The 18,397-nt window shown below is 38.1% G+C and overlaps 1 protein-coding gene across 3 annotated transcripts; it reads left to right on the forward strand.

Moving 5' to 3' along the window:
- The first annotated feature begins 384 nt into the window (after nucleotides 1–384).
- On the forward strand, nucleotides 385–15,953 carry SPRYD7 (SPRY domain containing 7). 3 transcript variants are annotated; one of them, XM_028107834.2, is made up of 5 exons: nucleotides 402–624; nucleotides 1,423–1,539; nucleotides 3,805–3,971; nucleotides 11,455–11,557; nucleotides 15,068–15,246. In XM_028107834.2, the coding sequence occupies exons 1-5, from the start codon at nucleotides 519–521 to the stop codon at nucleotides 15,163–15,165; spliced, it is 591 nt and encodes a 196-aa protein (XP_027963635.1). In that variant the 5' UTR covers nucleotides 402–518; the 3' UTR covers nucleotides 15,166–15,246. The 3 variants fall into 3 exon arrangements, with proteins under 3 accessions (XP_087877956.1, XP_087877957.1, XP_027963635.1); XM_088021830.1 differs by lacking the exon at nucleotides 11,455–11,557 and having other exon boundaries at nucleotides 385–624; nucleotides 15,068–15,953; XM_088021831.1 differs by lacking the exons at nucleotides 11,455–11,557; nucleotides 15,068–15,246 and adding an exon at nucleotides 7,439–7,593 and having other exon boundaries at nucleotides 392–624.
- Nucleotides 15,954–18,397: the final 2,444 nt, after the last annotated feature.

Genomic DNA, 18,397 nt, shown 5'->3' on the forward strand with positions numbered 1-18,397 from the left:
AAACTCAGCATTCAACGACTACTGAATGCCCGGAGAGCGCCGACTCCTTGCGTGCTGCTCAACGTGAGGACTCAGACGTGACTCCCCCCGCCGCCAAGGCAAAAAGGACCCCGCGCACTGGGGCATGAGGTCCTCCACCCGCCCGCCCGCCCGCCCGCCCGTCACGCCCTCTGCCCGTCACGCCCTCTGCCCGTCACGCCCTCTGCCCGTCACGCCCTCTGCCCGTCACGCCCTCTGCCCGTCACGCCCTCTGCCCTCGCTCCGCCTCTAGCCTCGCCCCCTTCTGGGCCCGCCCCTCCCCGCGCGCACCGCCTCTGCATCTTCCGTCCGGGGCCGGCTACGCCTCTGCCTGCACTGCGCCCTCCCGGCGTGGGGCGTCGCTGTAGCGGTCTGCGCGCTCCACTCGGACTCTGGCGCTCGGGCGGGGGCGGGAGGCGGAGCCGAGGCTTGGGGGTGGTGTCACCGCGGTCTATAGGCGGCGGGCGGCCGGCGGCAGCGGAGTCGGTGGTCTTGGCGCGATGGCCGCCTCGGTGTTCTGCTGCCTGCGGTGCTGCAGGGACGGCGGGACGGGACACATCCCTCTGAAGGAGATGCCGGCCGTGCAGCTGGACACGCAGCACATGGGTAAGGGCCCTCCCTTCCCCAGACCCAACGGCCCACGCCGGGTGTGGCGCGGCGGGTCGGGGGCAGTGCGGGGTCCGGAGGACCACACGCGGCCCTGCCCCTCCGGGCCCGCCCCCCGCTCCTTGCTCTGAGTTGCTGCCCTCGACCCCGTTTCGTCTCGCGGATCTCTTCCAGACGCCAGCCAACTCCACCTCGGCCCTGTTCTGTGTTCAGGGCTACGGAGCCCTGTCTGCTCCTGTCATCGGGAGCTGGTTGTGTGGACCTACCTACCCATTTTCCCCGGAATCTCGGAGCAGCCGCCTCCCGAGGCTCGTCAGCTGTCCCCAGGCGAGGGGAGCGCCTCTGGTGCTCCTCCTACAGCGTTACTACCTAATTGCGTTTCTATTTTTTTTTTAAAGATTTTATTTATTTATTCATGAGAGACAGAGGAGGAGAGAGAGAAGCAGGCTCCCAAGGAGCAGGGAGCCCGATGCGGGACTCGATCCCAGGAGCCCGATGCGGGACTCGATCCCAGGACCCCGGGATCATGACCTGAGCCGAAGGCAGACGCTTAACGACTGAGCCACCCAGGCGCCCCTTAATTGCGTTTCTAAACAAGATTTCTAGCCACAAATGAATATTAGACAAACATTCTCAGGGAAAAAAAATAGAGAACTGAGAATTGTTTTTAATTTATCAGCATTTCTATATTTCAGAGTAAATATGGCATCGCTATTTTTTTGACAGAAGTGAAACAAATTAACCTTGACTGTTGGATAAAAAAATAAACTTTACACGGTCTCTGCATTTTTTATTTAGGATCAGATGTTGTCATTGTAAAAAATGGAAGAAGAATATGTGGAACAGGAGGTTGTTTAGCCAGTGCCCCTTTACATCAAAACAAAAGCTACTTTGAATTCAAAATCCAGTCCACAGGTTGGTATAATGGTCTTTTACTATTGAAAGTACTAACTGTAAATATTAAGAGCAATTTTCAATATATGAAAAAGATTAAGGAGGCAATAAAAAAGCACCAGACTTATTTGGAAGAACTTTTTTTTCCCTCCTCTTGTGTGATCCTGGTTAAAGTAGTTAATTTAGTTATTGAGTTATTTTAGGTTCAGTTTTGTTATCTATAAAATGGGATTGCAGGAACTGTCTTTCCTGCTTCACACTAGTTACAATTAGGAATGTGTATTACACTCGATCAGTCAGTGTAAGGCACTAGCATCATGAATGAGTGCTAGATGCTCCATTTCATTTGGCCAAGCATTAAAGGTGTGGATTCTTGCTGTTTTATCTTAAGATAAAATCCGTCTTATGATCCTGAATTTTTTCTCATAAATCTTGTTAAAATACCCAGATTCATTGTCTTCTGAAGCAATTAGCAGATTTAGAATTCTAATGTCTATATTTCTCATTAAAAGAAAATTTTTTTTTCAAATTATTTATTTGACAGAGAGCAACACATAGAGGGAACACAAGAAGGGGGAGTGGGAGAGGGAGGAACAGGCTTCCCACTGAGCAGGGAGCCCGATGCAGGGCTTGATCCCAGGACCCTGGTATCATGACCTGAGCAGAAGGCAGAGCCTTAACGACTGAGTCACCCAGGCACCCTCTCATTAAAAAATTACAGAGTTTTTTGAATCATACAGCAGTTCTGTTTGAGTATTAGAATAGCAATTAGTTAACTTGTAGCCATTTTGAATGTGGGGAAATATATTTTTTAAAGCTTTGTTATAAAAAAGACTTCTAGTGAAATACAGCATGAGTGATATAAGTATAGGTGTAGAATAGGAAAACTAAAGGGTAGTAAATTAATCATACTCAACAAGCTTGAATGATATAAAACATCCTTCTGGGGCTTGTTTTCTAAATTAATTTAAAATACTGATTTTCTTAAGTATATGAAATAAATATGAAACTGTCCTCCATTTCATTCTTTTACAAGTTAGCTGCAAAATGTCTCTGGTTACTAAAATCTTCTCAAGTACAACCTACCTTTTCTCAAGAGAAGCAAATATTTTCTTGAGCCTTAAATCCAGTACAAATTTTTATGTGGATTTTCTGTAAAGGATGGCATCCTCAGTGACATCTCTAGAATAAATACATTGTTGGAGTTTGTAAATTGATCTCTCAGTGAAAACCTGAGGCAGTTATGCCAAAGTGTATCAGCATGCACAGTTCTTTAGGAGTAAAGAGACTCTATATCCCTGTCTAGAACTGTTGTCCCATGAAATTAGTATTATCACCTTCTGTCACTCTTAAATTTTCCCACTCTGGAGGATAACTTATATAGTAAGATTATTTAGGAAGCCCAGACATGCAACTTTTTGATAGTTTTGCTCAATTCAGAAAAATTGATTGGCAACATGATTTTCAAACCTTCTTCCATTTATAGATTTTCTCCTAACTGATTTTGATAAAAACTGAAAAGGAAACAGTTTGAAACAAAATCCAGAGCTCTAGGTATTCTGTTTGGCTGGTTAAGAGGAGAGCTGCTTGCTTAAAATCAGCTTAGACCAAAAGGTTTTAAACTCACTGATTTAAGGTACGGGTAAGAAAATCATTTTATCCTTCATCATTAATTTTCTCCTCATGGTATTGACCAGGTCTGTGTCATTTGTCACGCATTATAGATGCAGAAACTAGAGACTAATTTCCCACTTCTCTGAGGTATTGCTTGACTAGAACCCTAGGCCATTTAAATTAATTGTGTAGCTTTTTCAAAATGTCTTTTAGAGAGTAGTGATCATAATAGCTAACATCTTTTAAAAAATACTCCACTTTACTTAACCAATTTTGGGGGGAATACTTACACTGTTCCAAGTATTTACTTGGTTACCTTGCTATATCTTTTAATAACTCTTTGAGGTAAGTACTGTTAGAATCCCAAATTCACAGGTAAGGAAGCAGAGGCAGATTAAATACCTTGCCCCAGATGACCTAGTTAAGCCAAAGGTTGAATCTGGACAGTACAGCTTCAGGACCCATTCTTACCTCCTATGTTGTACTCCATCTGTAGAGAACATAGGGTAAGTTTGCAAACTACTTTTAAAAGATTTGTTTTTTAAAAAATTAATAAAAAATAGTGATAGTACACTACTTCTTTTAAAAACAACTTACACTCTTAAAAACAACCCCTTATTTCATGTTTGTTTTTCTTCAGATCTTGGGGGCATTTAAACTATTATTTTTTAGGAATATGGGGTATTGGCGTTGCAACTCAAAAAGTTAACTTGAATCAGATTCCTCTTGGCCGAGATGTGCACAGCCTGGTGATGAGGAATGATGGAGCCCTCTACCACAACAACGAGGAGAAAAATAGGCTGCCAGCAAACAGTCTTCCGCAGGAGGGAGATGTGGTGGTAAGTTTTCCTGTGGAATTGTTTTCCACTGTAAATTATTAAAGTTGAACTGCTTTTAGTGTATATAGTTTTGCCTGGGAGTTTGTGGTTTCAATTCTGAAGCACCGGGATTGGATCCAATTGAGGCGGTACATATTCCAAAGACGGCACTTGGTGTAGATACTGCTGCCTTACCAAACTGCTCTCCTTTCTAGAGCTGTCTGCCCTGGCCAGGAAAATCCTCATGAGCCCTTATGTCCATTCAGGAGAATTAATGACAGGTTGGCTGCGTATCAACATCTGCTTCTCTCACATCAGAGAAATCTTGGCCCACAATTTTAAAAGTTTGCTGACATTCATATTAGAAAATATTAGGTATTTTTGCAACTAGTGATCTCGTAGAGAAAATTTTGACATTTATTGCAGGCATACCTTGGACATACTGTGGGTTTGGTTCCAGACCACTGCAATAAAGCAAATATTGCAATAAAGCAAGTCAAATGATGTTTTTGGTTTCCCAGTGAATATATATGTTTACACTACACTGTAGTCTTTTAAGTGTACAATAGCATTATGTTTAAAAAAATGGATGTACCTTAATTTAAAAATATTTTATTGCTAAAAAATACTAACCATCATCTGAACTTTTAGTGAGTCAAAATCTTTTTGTTGGTGGAGGGTCTTGCCTCAATGTTGATGGCTCCTGACTTGATCAGGTGGTTGCTGAAGGTTAGGGTGGCCATCATAATTTCTTAAAGGAAGACAACAGTGCATTTTGCTGGAAAGATTGACCCTTCTTTTCATTAACAATTTCTCTATGGCATGTGATGCTGTTTGATAGCATTTTGCCCAAAGTAGAACTTCTTTCAAAGTTAGTTTCAATTCTGTCAAACCCTGCTGCTGCCTCATCAACTAAGTTTATATAATATTTTAAATCCTTTGTTGTCATTTCAACAGTCTTCACAGCATCTTCACCAGGAGTAGGCTCCATCTCAAGAAACCACTTTCTTTGCTCTTCCACAAGAAGCAACTCTTCATCCACTTAAGTTTTATCACGAGATCGCAGAAATTTAGCCACATCTTCAGGCTCCACTTCTAATTCTAGTTCTCTTGCTGTTTCTACCACCTCCACAGTTCATTCCTCTACTGAAGTCTTGAAACCCTCAAAGTCATTCGTGAGGATTGGAATCAACTTCTTCCAAACTTCTGTTAATGTTATTTTGACGACTTCTCATGAATCATGAATGTTCTTTTTTTTTCTTAAGTAGGCTCCAGGCCCAGCATGGAGCCCAACATGGGGCTTGAACTCATGACCCTGAGATCAAGACCTGAGCTGAGACCAAGAGTCATTGCTTAACTGACTGAGCCACCCAGGCACCCTAAATCATGAATGTTCTTAAGGGCATCTAGAATGGTGAATCCTCTTCAGAAGGTTTTCAGTTTACTTTGCTGAGATCCTTCAGAAGAATCACTATCTATGGCAGCTATAGCCTTACGAAATGTATGTCTTAAGTAATAAGACTTGAAAATTGAAATTACTCCTTGATCCTTGGGCTACAGAATGGATGCTATGTTAGCAGGCATGAAAACAGCATTAATCTCGTTTATCTCCATCAGAGATTTTGGGTAAACAGATAGATACATTTGTCAGTGAGCAGTGATATTTTGAAAGGAGTCTTTTTTTTGGAGCAGTAGGTCTCAACTGTGAGCTTAAAATATTCAGTAAACCATGTTATAAACAGATGTGCTGTTATCCAGGCTTTATTGTTCCATTTATAGAGCACACAGAGTAGATTTAACATCATTCTTAAGGGCCCTAGGATTTTTGGAATGGTCGCTGAGCATTGGCTTCAACTTAAAGTCACCAGCTGCATAGCCCCTAATAAGAGAATCAGCCTGTCCTTTGAAGCCAGGCATTGACTTCTCCTGTCTAGCTCTGAAAATCCTAGATGGCCTCTTCTTCCAGTATAAGGCTGTTTCGTCTACACTGAAAATCTGTTGTTCAGTGTAGCCACCTTCACTTGGCTAGATCTCCTGGATAACTTGCTGCTTCACCTTGCACTTTTGTTACAGAAATGGCCTCTTTCCTTAAACATCATGAACCAACTTCTGCTAGCTTCCGGCTTTTCTCCTGCAGCTTCCTCACCTCTCTCAGCCGTCACAGAATTGAAAAGAGTCACGGCCTTGTCCTGGATTAGGCTTTGGGTTAAGAGAATATTATGGCTGATTTGATCTTCTAAGCAGACCACCAAAATTTCTCCCTATCAGCAATAAGTCTGTTTTGCTTTCTTATTATTTGTGTGTTCACTGGAGTAACACTTAATTTTCTTCAAGAAGTTTTCCTTTGTATTCACAACTCAGCTAATTGGTGCAAGAGGCCTAGCTGTTGTGGCTTTCTACATGCCTTCCTCACTGAGCTTAATCATTTCTGACTTTTCATTTAAAGTGAGAGACATGTGACTTCCTTTTACTTGAACTCTTAGAGGCCATTGTAGGGTTATTAATTGGCCCAATTTCAGTATTCAGTAAGGGAATAAGGAGGCCGGGGAGGGGGGGAGACAGGAACACCTAGTCAGTGGAGCAGTTAAAACCCCCACATTTATTGATCAAGTTAATGGTCTTATATGGGCATGGTTTGGCACCCCAAAGTAATCGCAATAGTAACATCAAAGATCACTGAACACAGATCACCTTAACAAATAAAATAATGAAAAAGTTTGAAATATTGTAAGAACTACCAAAATGTGACCCAGAGACTTTTAGTGAGCAAACACTGTTGGAAAAATGGTACCAATAGACTTGCTCAACACATGGTTGCCACAAACCTTCAATTTGTAAAAAATGCAGTGTCTGCGAAGTGCAATAAAACAAGGTATGCCTGTATTTAATTTGTTATGAATGTCTCTTAAAGAATTACAGCATTTTCTTAGGAGTGTTGGTCCTCATTAAACTTGATCTTTTTAAACTTCTTCACTTAGAGAACTCTTCAAAGAACTGGACTCAAAATCCTAAGGTTTGATTGGAGAGAAGTTTTTTGGAAAGCAGGGGATAAAAAGAGTTACATATCTTAAGACTTCTCTATTTTTATTCCCAACTAATATATTTAAGTCTTTACCAAAGCCACCCTGTTGAAAATACAATCCAAAGATACCTTTCTGCTTTCCCAGTTACTTCTTAAATGGCACTATCCAAGGAACTTATACCCTGGGTTCAGGCTATTAGCTATTGATTGAGAACAGAGTCCTAGGATCTCCTTCAGCAAAGATGCCCTTATACATAGAACCTTGTGTTCCTGGCTCTGGTACCAAGTTGAAAGGAATCTACATAATGAGGGAAAGTTTCTACTAAGATGACACAGAGTAAATCCAGGTTATTGAACTGAAGAAAGATACAGTATTTTGATGAAAAGGAGGAGAAATGTGAAAAATAAGATTTTTAACTGTGGTCTGATCTTTCATTTTTCTTAAAGGTTTATTTATTTATTTTAGGGAGAGAGTGGTGGTTATTTAGAGGGAGGGAGAGACTCTCAAGCAGACTCCCTGCTGAGCACAGTACCCGATGCAGGGCTCAGTCCATGACCCTGAGATCATGACCTGAGCCAAAAATCAAGAGTCGGACGCTTAACCAGCCAAGCCACCCAGGTGCCCCTGATCTTTCTTTTCTTTTCTGCAATTTAAAAAATATGAAGAACATTTTGTTTTGTTTTGTTTAGAGAGGGAGAGAGAGAGAGAGAGAGGCAGAGGGACAGGGAGAGAGAATCTTAAGCAGACTCCACACCCAGCATGGAGTCCGACACAGAGCTCAGATGTCACGACCCTGAGATCATGACCTGAGCCAAAATCAAGAGTCGGACGCTTATCCGACTGAGCCACCCAGGCTCCCCTAGTTTTTAAATAGGTAAATTGTTGAGAGAGTTTTAGGCAAAAAGAAAAGGAAAAGAAAGTGTTTGAGGAGACAAAAGGCATAAACCATTTTTAAAATCTGCTTTTCCCTGTTCTTTTTGAATAGTTGGTTTTGTATTTGTAGATCATTGCCAGATGTCCATAATATGGAACACCCTTATACAAACGGATATTTCTTGAAAGAGAATTTTGAAGTTAAGTCGATGCTATCATCCTGTTTACAGTAAGATGAAATTCAAACATAAGCAAGGATAATCAGTAACAAATGTTTCTCTTTGTTGATGTGTTGAACTTCTACTGTGTGTTATTCTTGCCTTCCTAGCTCATTCATTGAAATAACTGATCCCACAAATTGACAGTCATTTTTAGTCTATAAGCTTTATTAAATTAAACTTTAAGTTTTCATATCCATTCTGATAAAAGGAGGACTTTAGAAAGGTGAAATATATGCAGAATCAAGAAAAGTAAAACATTACCCTACCATATTACCTTTATATTCCTAGGTCAGACATTTGAGAACAAATTTCACCAAATTGCTGACGGTGGCATAGGAAAAGTAGAATGGATTTAAGACAGGAAAAAACATTCTCACATGTGCAGAATTTCAGTTATATACCATTCCCTGAGGAGAAATCAAGAAAAGTAAGCTTTCAACACCTGACCAAATGATTATATTCATACAATAATCCTACAGTACCCACAGGGCCTACTATAGCACTAGGAAGGCATACCTGGCTTATTTTTTCCTTTTACATACAGTTTTGAGAAGTGGAAATTATAGTCTAAAATTGCATTTTTCAGTTTAATTTCAGAGAAGTTTTATAAACATTCTATGTTATAATATAATAATAGCAAACACTTCTCTAGCATTTATTATGGGCCAGGCACTGTTTTAAATGCCTGCCAGGGATTAAATTGTTTAATCCTCATAATGACTCTATAAAATAGTATTATTATTACCATTTCATAAATTAGGAGAAGTTAAGTAACTTCTTTTATGAAGGAATCCCGGAGTATAATACAGGCAGCTTAATTACAGAGTCTGTTCACTGAACATGCAAGCAATTATTGATAAATGCTTTAAACATGTCAGATTTTTTGGTATCATTATGGTGGAATGACACCTAGTGTCTGGATCATATAAAAGGACAGATTAAGTTAGAAATACTTGAACTAAACTTTGCTAATAGGAGTTGGGGGTTCTTACATCCTTTCTCACTTCTTTCTTCAGCGTTGGGATTTTGCCATGATGCTGCAGGTTTGGCTTTTAATACCTGCTTGCTTACAGTAGGTTATGCTGCCACCAGGTGGTGAAGGGTGACTGGATTACAGAGCACTGCGCTGAACTAGATATCCCGTAAGGTGTTCCTATAAAGAGAGGACGCATTGTTTTTGTGTAATTTTGTTTTTTAAATGAAAAAAGTCCTCTTCATTACAAAAACTAATCCCAGCCATCAGTTAGCTTCATTATTATATTAAAATACATAAACTGAAATGAAACAAACTGTCTCAATATTTCTTAATTAACAAATTATTCTTTAACCCTGGCTTTGCTAAGATTTGAGGAGATTTTTTAAAAAGATTTACTTATTTATTTTAGAGAGAGAGCCAGACTCCCTGCTGAGTGCAGAGCTTGACCCATGAGATCATGACCTGAGCTGAAATCAAGAGGCTTAACTGCCTGAGCCACCCAGGTGCCCCAAGAGAATCTTATAGCACTTAACACACTGACTCATCTGGGCCTTTGTTGTTTTAAGGAGAAAGTGAAGGAGTTAAGACTAGATCATCTGTAAGATCTTTTTCTACCTCTAAAAGTTTTTTTTTTCTTTCTTTTTTCAAAGATTTTATTATTTACCAGAGAGAGAGAGAGAGCACGAGAGTATAAGCTGGCGGGGGGAGGGGGGGCAGGCAAAGGGAGAAGCAGGCTTCCTGCTGAGCAGGGAACCCAATGCGGGACTCAATCCCAGGACCCTGGGATCATGACCTGAGCCGAAGGCAGATGCTTAACCAACTGAGCCACCCAGGTGTCCCAATCTACCTCTAAAAGTTTTTTAAGTTGATATAATATATCCACAGTCAGAAATCCTTGGAGTGATCTTCTCGGTCTGTGATGATTTTGCTGTTCAAAGATCTCTGCTGTCTATTCTTAATTCTTCAAATTAAGAAATTTCTGCCCGCAGTTAGTAATTATTGTATAAAGTTTTAAAGAGAGGTAGTATGGCAGGGCAAGTAGAGTAAGTTTTCTGAAGCCATACTGCATGAATTTAAATCCCAGCTCTGTCACTTCCTAGTTCTGTAACCCTATATAAATTATTTAATCTTTTTGTGCCTTAACTACTTCATCTGTACAATGGGGCTAATAGTAATAATAATAATACCCATCTTGTTGTGAGGACTTAGAATAGTGCTTGGTACATTATACAGGCTTTCGAAGTATTTTCCAGCATTTTAGTAATAGTAACTATTTATTGTTAGTTTTGACTCTTGCACCGTCAATAATGTTCAGAGAAACAGATTAACCCATTTTTATTCCACTTTTTTTTTTACTCTTTTGAGCAATTTTTCTGTTTTCAACTTGATACTAGCTACCAATTACATTCCATTGTAAACACTAGCTTGATAATACATCTGACATATTTGAAAGCAAGGTAAAGAGATGGAAATGTATTTCTTTTCAGAAATAAGTTCTATAAAGACACTTCACAACTTGAGAACAGTGACGGGTAGTAAGCCCTAATGCTGAAAACCTCATTGTTTTTCCCCGAGAGAGAGCAATATTTTCTGTATGACTTTTAAAGGTCTCTCTGGGAGTGCCTGGGTGGCACAGTCAGTTAAGCATCCGACTCTTGGTTTCGGCTCAGGTCATGATCTCAGGGTCGTGAGATCAAGCCCTGCCTCAAGCCCTGCATTGGGCTTTATGCTCATCGGGGAGTCTGCTTCTCTCTCTCTCTCTCTCTCTCTCTCTCTCTCTCCCTCCCTCTCCCCCTCCTCCCCATCTCCCCCCAGTGCACTCTCTCTCTCTCAAATAAATTTAAAAAAATAAAGGTCTCTCTGTACATGGCAGGCAGTACTTATATCATCTTAATACTCACAATACAGGGGCGCCGGGGTGGCTCAGTCGTTAAGCGCCTGCCTTTGGCTCAGGTCATGGTCCCAGGGTCCTGGGATCGAGCCCCACATCGGGCTCCCTGCTCAGCGGGAAGCCTGCTTCTCCCTCCCCCACTCCCCCTGCTTGTGTTCCTTCTCTTGCTGTGTCTTTCTCTGTCAAGTAAGTAAAATCCTTAAAAAAAAAATATTCACAATATAAAATTCAGATTATCTGAATATAATGCTAGGCATCAAACTGTTCTCATTTGTTTTACCTCTAATGTGAACTCTTGGAACTTCACCTGACTTTTCCCCCACGTAATCACCACTAATTTTTTTTTTTTTTTAGCTCAGTTCAAGCAGAACTCCACCAAATTGTAAACCCTTAATGAAAGCTATTGTGACACAATTATAATTAAGTTTTTTCCATGCTTCCCAGTGGGTGCTCTCTGACTATTTAGGCTCTTTATGGAACATTTATATTTTTACTTTTTAATATTTTCTTTCCTTCCTAGGGTATTACATATGACCATGTAGAATTAAATGTATATTTGAATGGAAAAAATATGCATTGTCCAGCATCAGGTATACGAGGGACAGTGTATCCAGTTGTTTATGGTAAGCTAAAATATTTCTAAATATTATTATCATTATATGTTAACTTTTACTTAACATTTTCATTAACTTTCTAACTATATCATTCAAAAATCTGGACAAGTTAATAAGGACCTCTTTTGTATGAAACGTAGTTAGTAGGATATCAGAATTCCACTTTGCAGGACTAAGGAAGTTTTTTATTCCCCATGTATTAAAAATTTTTTTTACAAATACAACGATTAGGGGCACCTGGGTGGCTCATTCATTAAGCGTCTGCCTTCGGCTCAGGTCATGATCCCAGGGTCCTGGGATCGAGCCCCACATCGGGCTCCCTGCTCAGCGGGAAGCCTGCTTCTCCCTCCCCCACTCCCCCTGCTTGTGTTCCCTCTCTCGCTGTGTCTCTCTCTGTCAAATCTTTAAAAAAAAACAAATACAACGATTATACTTAAAAATACTCCCTTTTTAAATTATGTAATCTTACATTCTAGAAAGTTCCGAAGAGCTTTGCTGAGTTTACAGAGTTCTTTCTGCCAGTTATTAGGGAGATTTAGGTGACCAGGAAATGTAATTAAAGAATATTTTGGAGCCAGGGATGGGAATTTTATATAGACTGAGCATTAGTTACCTTTATAAAGTTACCTAAGTGTTAAAACTCGTCTGAGAGAAATTGTGACTTAGAATAGTTTCATGTTGATTGTTTTGCTTTTGATGGTTATGTATATGTATGTACTATGATTTCTGTACAAGTGTGTCCTCCCAAGAATTGGGTTACTTAAGAGATGACTCTATACCATTTAATTACGGTAATTTTTAAATAAGTCAATCAGAGAAAGACATGTATCATATGACCTCACTGATAGGAGGAATTCTTAATCTCAGGAAACAAACTGAGTGTTGCTGGAGTGGTGGGGGGTGGGAGGGATGGGGTGGCTGGGTGATAGACATTGGGTAGGGTATGTGCTATGGTGAGCGCTGTGAATTGTGCAAGACTGTTGAATCACAGATCTGTACTTCTGAAACAAATAATGCAACATATGTTAAGAAAAAAGAAAAAGAAGAAGATAGCAGGAGGGGAAGAATGAAGGGGAGTAAGTCAGAGGGGGAGACGAACCATGAGAGACAATGGACTCGGAAAAACAAACTGAGGGTTCTAGAGGGGAGGAGGGTAGGGGGATGGGTTAGCCTGGTGATGGGTATTAAAGAGGGCACATTCTGCGTGGAGCACTGGGTGTTATGCACAAACAATGAATCATGGAACACTACATCAAAAACTAATGTAATATATGGTGATTAACATAACAAAAAATTTAAAAAAATAAATTAATTACGGTAATTTTTATTATAGAAAAATCCAAACATGTATAGAAGTAAAGAGAATGGTATAGTGATCCCTCATGTACCCATCACCCAGCTTCAAACAATTATCAGCTTGGAGCCATTCGGGTTTCATCTACCCCCTAATGCTAATACTTCTGTTTTTCACCTTCCCTCCTTGGATTATTTTGAAGCAAATGCCAGATATTATATCATTTTATTCATAAATATTGCATATGTATCTCTAAAAAATAAGGCATCTCTTTATAAAAAATAACAAACATAAGCACAGTGTCTTTATCCCTCTAGTCTGCTTTATTTTTTATGTTACAAGTTAAAACAACAGCTCTATTATTTTTCTGCCTATGGTTTTAGTAATCTAAAAATATTTTCTCATTTAATTACTTTTAAGTTCTTAGATTTGAGCCATTATAAGAACTAATTATTAATTTTTATAGTAATTTACTAGAAAGGTAGCAGTTTTAGTGATGATCAGAAAAGTATACAAATAACAAATGTATTTAATAATATGATAACAGTTAAGGGTTATGCTCTACTTTTTAGTTGTTTTCATTAGTCTTTTCTCCCCAAAATTATTTTTCAGTGATTTTAGCTTCTCTGTCTTTGCATATAAAAGTGTATTTTTAAGTTTGATTTTGGTTAGTTTCTTTGCCATATTGGGTAAAGCAATTCCTTTATCTACTTAAATGGAAAGTAGCTTAATACTCTAAATAATTTAGTCTGAGAAATGAAATAAATATCAAATACAAATGAGTGTAGCAAATACATTTTATTCCAAATTGTTTCTTTGATTTAGCATAATTTTTAATGTAGTAAAGTTATAGATAGTAAGTTAAAGTATATTTCATAAATTGACATTGATAAGTCAGTTAAATTAAGCCAAGTATTTTAATGGTCTGATAATATCAGAGATAAAAATTAAACTTAAGGGATGCCTGGCTGGCTTAGTCAGTAGAGCATCTGACTCTTTATCTAGGGGTGGTGAGTTCGAGCCCTATGTTGGTTGTAGAGATTATTAATACATACATACATACATAAAAATAAAACTTAAATTCCTTTACCTTTTGTCCTCCATCCCATCCCTAATCCTAGATCCAACCAGTCATTCATTTTGTCAGTTCTTACACTCAAACTATGGAGAGAGAAAGCCATATCACACTGAAGAAAAGTGTCATTATAAAGTTACGCCATGCAGCCTAAGCTCTCACATTTGTGGCAGTTCTTTTACGTTTCTGCACATCCCAGACCTTCACCATACTCCTGGAATTCCCTCCCCATTCTCCACAGATGACCTTACCTTCTACTTCATAAAGAAACGGGCTGTCAGTAGTGAACTCCACCTTCCCAGCCCTGCCCTCCTGACGTTTTTCTCAATCAAATCCAATCTTGCCTTCTTTCTGTCCCATCCTAGACGAAGAGGTATCCTTCATGTTAAAAACAAAACAAAAAAAAAAGTATAGTCTAGATTTCAAACTCCCCAACTCTGGGACTTGACTTTGTCAGTTCTTTCACTCATATCTCACATAAGGAGCCTCTCTCATCAATGCCTGTAAACATTCTGAGTCATCCTTATCCCAAAAAACCCTTCCTAAACTCGTAGCACTCACTAGCCCTATGTTTACCCTTCTTTATCTAGCTGTAGTACTAATAGTCTTTGTTTGGATATATGTATCTATTTATTTTTGATAAATGCTGGTAAAAAGATGTAGAAGCTGAATAAGGTCTACAGTCTAGTTAACAGTACTTGATCGATGTCAGTTTTCTGGTTTTGATATTGTACTTTGGTTATGTAAGATGTTACCACTAGGGGAAGCTGTATGAAGAGTACAGACAACTCTTACTATTTGTGCAACCTTTTCTGAATCTATAATTTTTTCAAATCAATTTTTAAAAAGTAACACATCTTAATGTATAAAATTGAGAAAATACAGGGAAGCAAATAAGGAAAAAATTCAAAGCACTCATTCACACTAATTATTAGTAATATTTTGATGTATATCCTTTCAGTGTTTTTAATTTTATTTTTCATTGTGGTTATTTTACCCAATAGGATTATGTTTTGTAACCTGGGCAGCAGATGTATTTATTCTTTTTGCCTTTTAATATTATGGTATTATGAAAACAGTCTTTTATAATTATGTATTCTTGTGAATTAAGGTGTTAGCTTCTAATTTCTTTTTCTTTTTCTGTCTCTAGTTGATGACAGTGCAATTTTGGATTGCCAGTTCAGTGAATTTTATCATACTCCTCCACCTGGTTTTGAAAAAATATTATTTGAACAGCAGATCTTCTGAATGTATTTGTTTTCAAAACTTGTGTTTCTGTACTTTTAAAAGTGTTTACCATTTAATAAAGCTTTACCTGACTTGTAGATGAAAATATATTCTTAAAAATATGCTTGTTAATGTTGTTTAAGGAACCAGTGTTTTCAAGATACCATCTGGAAGTTGTGATTTAAAATACTTTCTGTTTTGTGAGATGAAATCAGCATTTGGGGCAGTTTATTTAATTCTTATTTAAATAAATATAACTATGGGTTTGATTAACAGTATTAAGGGGAAATGTATATATATATTTAAAAGGGAATCTTACATAAAATATTTGTTTTTATAATAGAGATGTAGAGTTGGGTGGGTTTTTCTCGTTTTGAAATTTAGACCTCATTAACCATTTTAAGTCTGCAGTCTAATTTGTGTCTGAGTGTTCTTTTTTATATAGAGTATAACAAAGTGATAGAAAATATATTATTGGCAACTTCTTTTTTGGTGATTTATTTACTGTAAAATGTACCACTTTTCTTAAACGTTAAATTGCTTACTTTGTATGTCATTGCTTTTAAGTTGCTTTGTGAAAGGAGGTAAATGTTTTAGTAACTGTCACAGCTTTTTTGTTGAAGACCATCATGCTGTGTTACTTCAATACCAGAGTAAGTAGTGGTTGATTGGTGATGTAGTATACACTGGCAGACATTTAGAATAGTATGATGCTTTAAACTTAAATGTAAATGAGATTATTCTTTTAAGAACTTTTATTTAAATGTGAGTTTTTTTGTAAGGAATAATAAAATAATAGTAATTAAGGAGTATTTAGTACTGTATTAAATACATGTTCTTCCTGTTTTGTTAACTATACATTAAATTCACTTCATCCTTGATTATTTCAGAAGTTCAGAGATAAGTGAATCCGTGACCCTGAGCCTCTGCTAAGTCTTCAGTAAAGATTCCTTCAATACCCTACTGACCTGAACTAAACACTGTACACACTCTGGTACAATCTCCTTTTCTAGTGAGCCGAGGACATGTACCTTTCACTCCTTTGTCAACAAGGAGCAGTATGTTGTACTAGCAAACCATGGGCGTTAGAATCAGAAATCTGAATTGTAATTTTGCAATCTAATCCCATTACCTCCTCAGCTGAGTTCCTTAGCTTCCCTGAGCTCAGGTTCCCCATTTATAAAAGGGATACTCATACTTGCTTGATAAGATTCTGTATTAGTTAAATAAGGTAATATATGTAAAACACCTGAATCACCGTAGGCACTTAATAAATGTAGCTTCCTTGTTGACTCTTAAGCAGTGGTTTTCATAGTGTCCTCAAACCAGCAGCCTCAGGAATTTGTTAGGAATGCATATTCTCAGGCCCCGCCCCAGACCCACTGAATAAGAAACCCATGGGGATAGCACCCAGGAATCGGTGTTTGAACAAGCCTTTCAGGTGATTCTAATACACACTAAAGTTTGAGAACCACTGTTCAGGAGAGAATGATTGCCTACTATAAATTTTCTAAGGATTTAAGACTATTTTTGACCCATAGGCAAGAGAATCCTACAGTGTTTATTGTTTATTTGGTAGATGAAAATGTGACAATATGCTTTGAACACATAAATATACAGGAGTAAATTTATTTACATAAAACCCAAATTTACCTCTGAAGATACAGAATTGAACTATGTTATTTATGCATTTTTGTCTACTTTCTGAATCTTAATTCATAAAGAACATCCTTACTTTGGAAAGCAAATTGAAATGACTACTGTTGGCTGTCTTTATGTTATCTACCTCTTATTTTTTTTTTAAGCCAACCTTTTTTTAATCATCCTATTCTTTACTCAAGACTGTCTTTTCTGCCTCTAGTCATGGGGAATAGGCACAATACTAAAATGATACATGAGTTGTGCCATGTCCATGACAACAGTTTGATGAAGTCTAGATGTGTTTTTAATCTGAAGGTATCTAAGGCCTCTTAAAATGACCTCATTAAACCTCTAACCTCAGTCTAATCTTAAGGAAGACATCAGACAAATTCCAGTAGAGGGGCATCCTACAAAATACTCGAACAGTCCTCCTCCAAACTGTTAAGGTCATCAAAAAAAAAGGAAAGAGAAACTGTCATACCCAAGAGGAACTGAGCCCAAGGGGACATAACAAGTAAATGTAATGTGGGATCCAGGAAGAGAGAAAAGGTATTAGGTAAAAACTAAGGAAGTATAAATAAACTATGGATTTTAATAATAAAGTATCAGTATTCATTTATTAATTATAACAAATGTATCCTACTATAAGATGTTAATAATTGGAGAAACTGGGAGAGGGAATATGTGGAAATTCTGTACTAAATTTTTCTGTAAATCTAAACTATTCAAAAAAATAAAGTCTTAAAAAATTACATTGATGGGGTACCTGGCTGGCTCAGTCAGAAGAGTATGTGACTCTTGATCTCAGGGTCATGAGTTCGAGCCCCACATTGGGTGTAGAGATTAAATACATAAACTTAAAAAAAACTACATTGAGCTAGGAGAAATTTAAAAATAAAGCCTTTCATGAAGCCATCATGAAGAACATTAATACAATATAAACCCATAACTTAAATATTTAATGATAGCTAAATATAGGCCTAGATGGGACATAAGACACACAAAGACCTGCATTTGTTCCTGGCTGAAGAGGCGATGTCCAGTGTCTTGATTCTGTATGTTGCAAAAATCCATCTGTTCATACTAGTGCGATTTTCCATAGTTAGACTGTAAATTATTTATTATCCATATTATTTCAATGATTTAAATATTGCAAAGGATTTATAATGTTAGATATGTGAAACAATGAAAATCTTTTGATCAGTTTACATATTTAAAGCCAGAAAAAGGGGGTGCCTGGGTGACTCAGTTGGTTAAGCATCTGCCTTCAGCTCAGGTCTTGATCTCAGGGTCCTGGGATTGAACCCCACATTGGGCTCCCTGCTCAGCAGGGAGTCTGCTTGTCCCTCTCCTCCCTGCTCATGCTCTCTCTCTGTCTCTCAAAATCTTTTTAAAAAGCCAGAAAAAGCAAATTTGGCTTTTAATTGCCTTTGGCCAATTCGTTAAGATAATATGAACATATTTTAAACTTGGATTACAGACTATTATAAATTAACTTTGGAATGGTATAAAACAATTTGAATTAGGGCTTTTCTAAATCATTAACAAAAATAGATAATATGCATGATTTTGTTGCTCAGATCTTTAACTGAATGTTTATTTTCTAATATAA

This window comes from Eumetopias jubatus, unplaced genomic scaffold (assembly GCF_037043125.1).
Source record: "Eumetopias jubatus isolate StellerSeaLion01/CBP00866 unplaced genomic scaffold, mEumJub1_p1.0 scaffold_3, whole genome shotgun sequence".
NCBI lineage: Eukaryota > Metazoa > Chordata > Mammalia > Carnivora > Otariidae > Eumetopias > Eumetopias jubatus.